General features: G+C 42.6%; 2 protein-coding genes across 6 annotated transcripts; one reads left to right on the top strand and one right to left on the bottom strand.

Annotated features, from left to right (window-relative positions):
* Positions 1–561: 561 nt before the first annotated feature.
* Positions 562–5920, bottom strand: LOC111244806 (uncharacterized). Its single transcript, XM_022792238.2, has one exon. The coding sequence runs from the start codon at positions 5688–5690 to the stop codon at positions 1302–1304; it is 4389 nt and encodes a 1462-aa protein (XP_022647973.1). The 5' UTR covers positions 5691–5920; the 3' UTR covers positions 562–1301.
* Positions 5921–5996: 76 nt separating this feature from the next.
* LOC111244807 (uncharacterized) lies at positions 5997–11237 on the top strand. Of its 5 annotated transcripts, none has more exons than XR_015320703.1 (3): positions 5997–8405; positions 10175–10250; positions 10593–11237. XR_015320703.1 is itself a non-coding variant. In XM_022792239.2 (3 exons), exons 1-3 carry the CDS (start codon positions 9774–9776, stop codon positions 10778–10780), a joined length of 435 nt encoding a protein of 144 aa, XP_022647974.1. In that variant the 5' UTR covers positions 9727–9773; the 3' UTR covers positions 10781–11237. The 5 variants fall into 5 exon arrangements, 4 of the variants coding, with proteins under 4 accessions (XP_022647974.1, XP_022647976.1, XP_022647975.1 ...); XM_022792239.2 differs by lacking the exon at positions 5997–8405 and adding an exon at positions 9727–9899 and having other exon boundaries at positions 10175–10290; positions 10588–11237; XM_022792241.2 differs by lacking the exon at positions 5997–8405 and adding an exon at positions 9727–9899.
* Positions 11238–11261: the final 24 nt, after the last annotated feature.

Consider the following 11261-nt stretch of genomic DNA (forward strand, 5'->3'; position numbering starts at 1 on the left):
ATAGTAACATAATTTTGTTTAATTTTTTGTGTAATTTACATTAATGACCATAGGACACCACGAACTGAGTTTGTAAAATTCTACGAGTATACTAGAACGGATGAATACACGGAAGGCTTACTGATACGACAAGTTTTTGCTTTAACGCTTGAATCATAGAAATGAGCATGACATCACACTGAACGATAATACTAAGCTAATATTATAAAAAAAAATCTTTTAGATATTTTTTTTAGGAATAATAACTAAGGAGACAGATCGAATATTTTCATATCCTTCTAACTGCGCGCTAACTTCTAACTGCCTGCCTTAATGTCCTGCGATTTATTTGCTATAAAAAAGTTTTCTCTGTGCCACAAATTGATCGGAATGGCTTCAGCGTTAACAACACTAGTATTTTGATATCGGCTTCAGTTTAATTTAGAAGTCAATTGTCAATTGAAGATGTCAAAATTTAGTTAGCCATATAGTATATTTCTATCCTTATTATCGCTTAAACGTCGGTAGTCTAGTTTTACGTTTATTATACACACCTAAATACATTTAAGAAACATAACAGCGTTTTCTATAATACATTATTTTATTCGTTTTTAGACATTATACACGAATAATGTTTTTTTTTTGATGCGCAAATCGACGGATCAAACTAAGTGGCGAAGTATATATATTTTTTGTTTATTTAATACGTATCGAACTAAATGATGTGTATTTAAGTGTCAGTGTTCAATGTTACTTATCATGAATGTATGCGTTTGTGTACGATGTAGTGTTTTTTGTATGTAATACAAGATATCTACTTGTTATTTACGGTGTGTTAAAGATATTTATATAGATTTATATTGTTTATTATTCGTTCTACAGATCCTTTACAGTAATAGTTGTCGTAGTAACCGTACGACAGTAGATATTTTATAGAAACAAAGAAATCCTTTATATATCGACACGGGTTGCTCAGCGCTCCATGCTAATGTGCGCTCCGTCATTGAATTTGGTGAGAAGTTTGACCATGCCAACCTGGGACTTTTCTCCCGGGATCCAGCTGACCCGTTGGTGGTGGCAAGTTGCATCAGACACCATTCTATTGTTATAGTTTTCTTTCTTGGCCGCGATGCAAGAAATCACAATTTTCCCCATACTTCGTTCGCATACACTTCCCTCTCGCTCTATCCACTTTCTCATGGTCAACACTTCAATAGGTGTTTTCGTTTTTCTATATGTGCGAAATAATTTTTCCGCATCGGCGTCCGGCAAAACACGCTTGGAAAAATTGATCTTATTTTGCCAGGTTCCATCTGTAGTTCTCACTCCTCCTCCTCGCTACTTGATGAGCTGGCGTGTACGAGTCGCTTCTTATTGGTTTTTACGTGTTTCTTGTTGCGACACACAGCAGCGTCCCCGCCGCCACCTGCGTCGTTAATGTCGTCCTCTGAGGAAGAACTTGACGAACTTGACGATGACGAAGTCGAACTAGAAGAGCTTGTCGCTGAGGCGGTTCGATCTCTTGGCTTTCCGTTGGTTCTACTCCCCTTTTTGTTTCGGCCATCGATTTTGTTGCCTTCAGTTGCAGGCTCATTATCGCTTGAAGATGACGTTGTTGATGAGGGTCCGTCGTGCGTTGGCTTTTTCGGGGCTTCTTCCTTGGCTTTGTCCTTATCTACGTTAGTTGCTGCTGGCACCGCATTGTCATCGGATGATGATGAAGATGTCGATGAAGAACGTCGGCGCGGCTTTCCCAACTGTTGCGCCTTGCTTTTTCTTGTAGCCGAAGCTTCATGTTCGTCACTGACATCGTCCGATGAGCTGCTACTGTCCCTTCTAGCAGCAGGCAGTCTTCTCCTTCTGGAAGATACATCCGAGCGATTCTGCCTACGGTCGGGATTGGCATCCTGGTAACTCTTAGGAAGAACCTTATCTGCTGAGCGCCGTTGTTTGTTTGAGGTGGAACGACTTCGTGAGCGGTGACGAGGAGATATGGAGCGACGATGCATCGCAGGCGACTTTCGCGGCGTGCGTCGGCCTGAGCGGGATCGACGTCTGGGTGATGCCCGTCGCCGTGGCGAAAAATCGTGTCGTCGCACTGGCGACCGTCTTCGTTGTGGCGAGCGGGACCGAGCGACTGGAGACCGTCTACGCGGTGAGCGGGATCTTCCCGCCGGGGAACGCTTTCTTACTGCCATGGGCGATCGCCGACGAGGAGAACGAGACCTGGCTGGGGAAAGCCTTCGTCGCGGGGATCGCGATCTGGCTACCAACGACCTGCGTCTTGGAGAACGCGATCGCGCAATCGGTGAACGTCGACGTGGAGATAGTCGACGTCGATCTCTCGACCTTGTTCGCCGTCGTTGAGTAACGTGCCGCTCCACTGATCGTCTCCGGTCACGAGAAATGCTCCGATTATTCCTTCCACCCCGGCATCGGCTTGCATCGCGTCTACCACCACCACTCCGCAAATCTTTTCGGAATCGGGTTCGGCTTCCGTCTCTCCGGCCTCGGGATCGACTGCGTTCCTTCTTATCACGTGATCGACTCCTATCCCGTCGTACTCGAGACCTACTCCGTTCTCTTTTGCTTCGTGAGCGGCTGCGATCCCGCTGATCGCGGGAGTGTCTTTGCTGGGACCTTGACAGGCTTCGAGATTTGGCACGGCGCTCATCATGCGATGGCGATGATTTTCTTTGTGGGCTTCGAGAATAGCTACGGTGCCTTCGGGAAGGTGAGACTGGGCTAGACGACTTCTTCCGAGATTCGCTGCGCCGTCGATCCGCTGCCTTGTTTTCTGGACAACTTTTATCCTCAGATTTGTCTCGTTGTTGTTCTTCAGATGCTTCTCGCTGGTCGTCTATGCGAAGTGATTCCTTTTCTTTCGCATCCCTTTCATCTCTTTCTATAATTGGCTCCTCGGGGATCACCGTTTCAGTTCGTTCTTTCGGTTCAACCTCTCGCATTTCGATATCCGATCTCTCTTGCTCCGATTCTTTGCGCGGGTGCGTGTCCTCAACGTTATAGTCATCTTCACGTGACAAATCTTTGTCCTCGTTACATTTCATATCTTTTTCTTGATCCCTATTGGGATTTTCGTGAACTTCAACTGTTTCAAATACTTCGACTTGTACTGGCCGTACCTCATCAGTCCTGCTGGGCTCTTTAGCTTCTTCTGAGGAATTCCGTTTTAAGCGATGTATCCTCGAGTGCTTATCGCGGTCCTGATCGCGTGAGCCTTTTTGTTCGTGTTCAGCATCGGATGAAGCTGCTCCAGTATTCTTTTCCATCCGGCTCGAATCCCCCTTAGGCGAAACAAAATGGCTGCTCTTCTTCGCATCTCCACTGTCTACAGATGATACACGGTGGTCTTTGCTACGGTCAGAGCGCACATCAGGAGATTCGTTAGGACTACCTTTTTGTGAGGTATCCGAATGTTCATCATCTGATGTAAATTGGTGATGTTTCTCCCGTCGATCGGTACGGTTGTCGTCAATATCTTCATGCGCTGTGTCACGATGGCTATTGTTAAAAGAAGTTTTTTCATCACTTGAAGAGTCGCGACGGCTTTTGTCCTTACGTGCTGAACGCTTTTCCGGAGTAGTATTCCGACGGTTCTTTTCCCGGTGCTCGGAGAGCTTTTCGGGTGAGTCGTGACGATTACTTTTCTCTCTACGTTTTGAGACGCTATCCGGCGAAAAGCGATCACGGCCTCGTTCTTCAACGTCTGAGCTCTCGTCATGTCGATCACGCCATTGATCTTTTTTGTGATCGGATTTGTCGCTGGACGAGCTTCGCCGCGAATCCTTATTTTTCCCTCGTGTCCGCTCATCTTTCAAAGTTTCAGGTCGACCCCCCTTTTGCTTTCGGCTCACGTCTCTTTCACCGGAAACAGCACGTCTAGACTTCTCACTGCATTCATCAGAGGAAGACCGATGGCGGTCCTTCCTCTTCAAGTATTCTTTGTTTTGTTTTTCTTCACGTCGTATCCTAGATTTGTCACGGTCCGAATCAGAACCATCGTTACTAGACGAATCTTGCCTTTGCCCTCGGATCTGGGGTGATTTGCTCCTTTTTCGAAGTTCACGGTCCTCTCTAACTCGGTCCGACGATCTGTGAGCGCGGTCTTTCTTCCGGTATTCTTCGACGGCGCGTTCTTCCTTATTTCTTTCGATGTCATGTTTTTTCTTTGACTTATCAGTATCTCGCTTTCTCGAGGGCTCATCATCGCTCGAAGAATAATGTCTCCTTCTGTGGGTGTGAGGCGATGGACTACCCCCTCGTATTCTTTGGTCGGTTGTGTTATTATTTTCACTGTGGTGTTTCTTCTTGGACTTAGTAGTACCATCAAGACGTCCCTTTGTGCCTTCATCACTCGAATCACGTGCACGTGATCTTTCGGCCTGGGGGGACGAACTACCCCATGTGTTACAATGACTAACTTCTTCCTCAATTGCGCCACGTCGACTAGGCGACTTTCTTGAATCCGTGCGAGAACGACCGCCATCGCCTTTACCATCTACTTGTCGTTTGGCCTCCTGGCCTAGCGAAGAGTCTCGCCTGTGCCTTTTTTGACTTTTTGCAGAATTTACTCGTCGGTTTCGTTTTTCGTCTCCTCTTCCACCGCCATTAGCAGGCGACACATGGCGGAGTTTACTATGCGCTGTGATTTCGTCTTTTTTGCGAATCAAATGATCTTCTTTGCTTCTATCTTTGTCTTTGTTAGAATGCGATCTCTTCTTGTTCTTATTCTGTTCATTCGCCGATTTGCTGTTATCCTTATTCGAAGATGACTTCTTTCTGATATTCTTCCTACGCCTACGTTTCTTATCCTCATTATCCTCCGATTCGGAGTCACTGGACGATGATGACGAAGACGACGACGACGAAGATGAAGACGACGAGTCGGAGGTCGAACTTGACGAAGATGAACCCGATGACGTAGAAGAATCCGATGAAGAACTCGATGATAAAGTAGATGATGAACTCGATGGAGAATTTCGCCGCTTTTTCTTGCTGCTGACTGGTGCAGCCGCAACGGAGCTCTTTTTCGATTTTTTCGACAACTTTTTGTTTTTTTCGTCTGATTTTTGTTTCTTTTTTGGTGGACTTGCTCCCTCTTCCTCAGTGTCCCCACAAGCGCCCATATCAACAAAGCCCCGCTTCTCGCGAAGTTTGCGCTGTTCTTCACGCTGCCGCTCCTTTTCTTGGCGTTCTTTTTCAAGTCTTTCTCTCCGAGCATTCTGATCGAAAGACGAACCATCAATGAAGTCTTTGTCGATTCCGAACGCTTCACGGAGTTTGTCATTTTTTAGCTGGTTCGCCTCGGCGATTTCGTGGCTTTCCTTGGCTAGTGGTCTCCCAAGTTCGTCCAAAGCGATTTTCGGTCGCTTATCCGCCTCTTTCTCATATTTCTCCATAAGTTTCTGGCGGTACCGAACAACCTTCTTCTGCACCTCGTCTTCAGCGTAACCTTGCTGCATCATCTGTTCTTCATATTTGACACATTCAATTTCGATCTGCCGTCGGCGGTTATGCTCCAGAATGGCAAGGTTTGGCTTGCTATTGAGTTGGCGGTCCAATTTTTCGATATCTTCTTCAGTGTTGTATTTCACTTGCTGCCGATTGCGGTTCACAAAGCCGAGGTTGCGCTGTATATACCCATTGGTACCGCTGCCTCGGGCAGTCTGTAGTCCGACTCCGTTATACATGATTCAAGGCAGTCGGGACCTCGGGGTCAGCGGTCCCCAACTGATGTTTCACTGAAGGGTCTCGTCAGTACAGCACGGGGCCTAGACAGACCACTTATAACCACAAACAAGCACAAGGTGATTATATATTATTACGACTTACAGATAGGCAAGACACGACCAGCATCAGCCGCTTCACACAGAGTGATTCCCCGATAACACTGTCTAGACTGAGCGGCAACAACACCAATTCGCCGGAGGAGAAGCACAACAATGAGCGGACGCACAGCATAGAAGGCTCGTACTTTCTGCTAAGTGTTGGGCGCGAGCTAAATTTATCTCCATTGTGCTCTCTGTTATGTTGATAGATGATTGACGGAGTGTTGCAAACGTGTATCGAAGAACAGTTTCCGGATAGAAAAAGAAAGAACCTTTTCGATTGTGAATGCGCGTATCCTTTGCACAACTGGCTACGAGAAAAAGCAGCTCAATTCAAACAATTGAGTCGATACAACCAGCAAATCCATCAGATGCTGGTCAATAGAGTATCTGGAAATTGCATGTGACTCTTGGTTTTTCTAGTTTGTTGAGCGGTTAAATTGAACACATGCTATATAAACATGACCAAGTGGGGGTCTGCTGTTTTATAGAGATCCCTTCTGGTCGCTATCCACTCGATCCTAAATTTGATCATATCGTTTAAGCGATGCAAACTGTTAGCAATGTGTAAGGTTGGGTCTACGAGCTATTGGAAGATGAGGTATGCTTAGTAAACATTCTATGGTACTACTGCCTGCCAGTTAAATAAATGGTCTAATTGTGTACGAGTATTGTGAAGCAAATCTACACTGCGTTTGAGTACGCTCCTGTGATAAACACGGATTGACGTGCGAATTTTTCGACTAAGAGGCTGGAGAGTTGTAGGTCAACAGAATCTAATGCACTCAGTAAAACCTAGCGTTCAATATTAACAATCCAATGAAGCACCCTACTGTGAATTTTCTATGAAGCTACTTGTATCTATTATATGTAGCGCACTGAAAATTTTAAGCATGAAAGTTCCGATTCTATTAAAATTTATATCTGCAAGTTTTATTTGGTTTTTTTTGTACTAATTATCAGAGTCCATTGGAGCGCAATACTGAATTGCAAATGGAATCGTACGTTATATATAACAAAGGTTAATGTCAATTTATGACCTACTCAAGTAAAATTAGTTTTTTTTTTTAAGAAGTTTAAGTTCAAATTGCGAACTTCAATCAAAAATCTATTTATATCTAAACCTAAACAGAAAGCTTTAAAAAGCATTAACTAAGAAAAATAGGAAATTGGTTACTTTGAAAGTGCTCGTCAACTGTACAAAAAATATTTTGTAATTCAATCGTACATTTGTTTTTCGTGGATATGAACAATTTGGTATAGTTACGGATTTTAATTGTGAATTAATAAAAGTTTTCGCACATACGCACCAGTTGGCGTTCCATAAGAGCGACGCCATTTCACTTTGTCCTAGCATCGAGGCCTCTTCGTGGCCTTTATCCATTTCAGCGGTCGCATCAGCAGAAAACGTTGCTCTGGGAGATCGTAAAGCCAGTTGCGTCATTTGCGTAGAATTCCCTGTCCGCTTTTTTTTCTGGTTTGACATCTCAAAAATCTGTCTGGCCCCAGGTGAACTTCCACCGGAATAATATTACGATACGGCGTTTAAGAAAACTTATCGCCATTGAGGTTGGGCTAGTGTCCGATGTTTAACTAGAGTCATTGTTAATGATACTAAATAGATGTACAAAACTTAAAGAGAGTGTCAAGTAAGTGTTTGAAGTTTAAGGAAAGCGATTGCTATCGGTGTCGTACGCGTAAAGAATCTATGATATGGGATCGAATCGAAGGTAGAAAAGAAATATTACATTGTATACAAACGTATGAAGTTTAAGGAGTGTGATTACTATTGAATTAATGCATTATCTTTTAATGCATGTCCGACCATTTATTTAACTAACACCGATATGGCATGAGTAATAGAAAATAATTATTGTAAGCATAGAAAACGTGCCGCGTAGCAAATATAATGGAGAGAATGACTGGCCAGCAAGCTACATCGTACGTGCACTGGAATGTAGGCGGCAAATAAATATTTTGAAAAATCCTTGATTCATGTTTGTTTTCATTTAACGATTAAGTAGCCTCTGCACTTAAACGACTGGATCCTTGTCCATAATTATTTGATTTAGCGTTGAAAAGATAAAATTCCTAGACAATGCGCATTATCTTGCCATATTTATTTTTCACTCTTAGCTATCAAGGTTCTTTCGCAGCTACCAATAAGCACAAATCAAACATTTCCAATTAAACAACTAGTTGCGCTTCATAAATACAGCCAATGCCCCTATCTGTTGATCGTGACCGTGCCTGAACCACTTGGTACTGCAGACCCATTTTGAGTCTATACACGCCCGGCGAATCGTAAAACTCTAGATGAGGCTGAGGAATGGATGATGATTATAACGGGATAGTGTTGATGAATAGAGAATATGGAATTGTCGCTTGCGCATAATCGAACGACAGTTGCTGACATTTTCTCGCAGCAGCGGTGGGATCTGCACTGCAGAACCAGGTCACACCTCGCTGCTGGACTGAAGGCCACAGATACGCGCAGAAAACCATGGTAGTCTGCGGCTTGAGACACTGAGGCCCGCCTGCAATATCCACTACTCATCTGCTTCGCCACTGATATAGGTAAGACCTTGATACAATACGGTTGGCTGAACTAGATTCAGGTCAACGTAAATGTACACTTAGGTGGTACACTCTAATCTAACGATAATGGACGGATATAATTATGTATTATATTATATTTTCGTTATCTTTTGAACCTTGCTTGCCACAAAATATAGCTTCCAAACAGCACAGAGTGTTTAAAAGACGTATCAATCATTATATCTTTTGCTTTAAGCAAATTTATCTAATTACAAAAACTAACGTCTCTAGTAGAAGTTTAAAAACAAATAGTGTTTTAAAAAAAACATCAAAAGTCTTCGGTAAGCGCCTTCAATGTAGTTTTTTATTCGGTATAGAGGTCGCGTTTCAGCTATACACAATATTCTTACATTTATTATGTTTATTGCTAAAAAGCTCCACCGTAGTAACAGAACAAAACGTTTCTAATAGTGGTTGATTAGATAAACTCTAGATATTAAAAACATTAAACTTAATAACGGCATCGTGCCTTTTTAGGGTATCAGTTGTGAAATAACGCTTTGTGCAACAATTATACTTTGGCGGCCTTTTAAACGTTTAAATTTATTGTCCACGCATAGATGGCGATTGGTTTGTTTAACAATAAACATAAAGAACTGTTTACACAACTTACGTGAACCATACACACCGTCCGTGTCCAGGGTAGCTTTTCCTATAGGTACCAAAGGTCGTTAAATAACGGCCAGCATAACCGCTCCGCCAGAAGCTTGACAAACCCCAAGCCCGCCAACAACCCCGTCAAATAAATGCAAATTGGTGCGTTAAAATATATGACGGCATCGCCTTGATATATGATTAAAAAATAAATTGTTCGTCAATGTGTGAATTATTCTTGTCTATATTCGCATAAGTAACATGCGACAAATCACTGGTCTAGTGACTATGACTGACTAATAGTTTGTCATGAGCGTGCTGTAAACTTCGTTTGTGGAGCCAGTACATCGATCTGTGACTTGACTAGCTCTATTTTTGTTGTCATTATTTTCTTAATATTATTATATCTGGTACAAGTTATTAGTCGACCCCAAGGCTTAATTTTAATTAAGCATTTGGTGCGAGGTTTAGTGGGCCAAGCAATAAATCGGTAGGCACAGCCTTGCTCTATACTGTTTCGTAGCACACGTTCCGCATCTGAATAAAGATTGCGAGACGCATGTAAAAAGCTAGGCTTCTGCTGTGTTCGGGATGCTTATCAAGTAAGCAATTTGCCTTCAACTTTGGTTTCCAGATAGAAACAAGTTGCAATATTAGTGACACACGGATGTCTGCACTGTAAAGGAAATAACGCTCCAGCCAAAAAAGGAGAACTTCTCTTTTTCAGTCGAAAATAACGTTGTATCAGAAAGTATGTCATCGGTAGAACACGACGCTGCCGACAAAGTGAAACATGCAACTTTCTGTCCTACACAGCCAGACACGGTCCTTCGTGCCGCTCAGCCGAATGTGAGACCCACAGTGCAGACTATTACAGAAGTATGGGCCATAATAAACTGTCCTTTTCAGTCCGTTGAACAGGCTTCAATTTGAGATTTGCCTGTCCCATAATTCCTGCGTTTACTTAACTGTAACTACAGATTTAACTACTACTCCAGTCTGTATTATATATTTATTGGACACTAGGTTTGCAGAAGGCATGAGGGACAATTTCCCTTATAAGTCGCAGAAGCGAAAACTAATCCTCTTGCTCATCGAATACAGAGTATTAATTAGTAACTGTGAAAATTTTTTAATTTTGAGTAATCTTTCAGGATGATTTCACGGTGTGGGACGATTCTATGGACCGGACAACGACGTTTCCGTCTGTAACAACTGGAACAACAACTGGCAAGTTTATTCATACAATCAAGAACCTATTAGCTAAAAAGTACTTTTTTTTTTTAATGTCTAAGCCTATCTAGACAACAGTAATAATACAAAATATCATCAGCATCCTATAGTTAAGTAATACGTAATAATAAGTAATAGTCAATTGCGTGAAATCAGTACGTAAAAAGCAATAGCTTTCCATTCATGTTTTTAGGAGTCTCCGATATTTTAAGCACTTACGCAATGGCTTTGTTTTCTAAATATATTTTACTAGAGATAAACGCAAAGACAAGGAAGTACGGTTTGACATGTAAAATTGTGGCGGCAAAGTGATACAAAGTGGTCATATTTTCAGAGCAGGTGAAGCCAAACAAAAAGGACATATCGTTATCAGTCAGGTTATCAACAGATTAACTATTTCAAAACAGCCAAAAGCACCCAATTCAACCGAACAAAACGACGTCGATACAGACGTCCTTTGTGGTGCGACTGGTCAACCGGAAGCGCTTCTGCAAGAAACTGACCCGCTGGATTTGCACCAACAGTAGCAACAGTTATTCGATAAAAGCGTACCAAACGAGGAATATTATTCTTAAAATCGACCCCAACGAAGTCACTATCGTTCGTTGTGCAAAAAGAAGATTGCAAGTTGCCTTAAATGTCAGAGTATTACTAGCATGAAGCTCCTCAACTTCCAGAAGAACTACATCATTTAACAACTTGAGGCACTGAAAAGGGTGTGCCGCTTTCTAAACTGCGTGGTGATAATTACTTATAGAATTACGCAGGAAACTTTTTCGAATCTTGAAGAAAAACAAGCTTGCACAGTTAGATAATTGACAATAAGAAGTTGGATTCCTTTTCACATGTTAGTGGGATACCTGATGCCTTGCGAGTAGTCCCAGGTGGCGGCGTATATTTTTCTACAACCTATATATATCGATAGGTAATAATTGATGTATGGTAATCCAATCCATTTACCTGACATTCGTTGATTCATTTCGATGGCGCACAATATGTATATTGTAT

Source organism: Varroa destructor, unplaced genomic scaffold (genome assembly GCF_002443255.2).
Source record: "Varroa destructor unplaced genomic scaffold, Vdes_3.0 BEIS01000002.1, whole genome shotgun sequence".
Lineage (NCBI taxonomy): Eukaryota > Metazoa > Arthropoda > Arachnida > Mesostigmata > Varroidae > Varroa > Varroa destructor.

Coding starts and splice junctions, on each gene's coding strand:
- LOC111244807 (XM_022792239.2), top strand. CDS start 9,774: ATGTCATCGGTAGAACACGACGCTGCCGACAAAGTGAAACATGCAACT. Junction 9,900..10,174: donor CAGTGCAGACTATTACAGAA/GTATGGGCCATA, acceptor GTAATCTTTCAG/GATGATTTCACGGTGTGGGA. Junction 10,291..10,587: donor AAGAACCTATTAGCTAAAAA/GTACTTTTTTTT, acceptor TCATATTTTCAG/AGCAGGTGAAGCCAAACAAA.
- LOC111244806 (XM_022792238.2), bottom strand. CDS start 5,690: ATGTATAACGGAGTCGGACTACAGACTGCCCGAGGCAGCGGTACCAAT.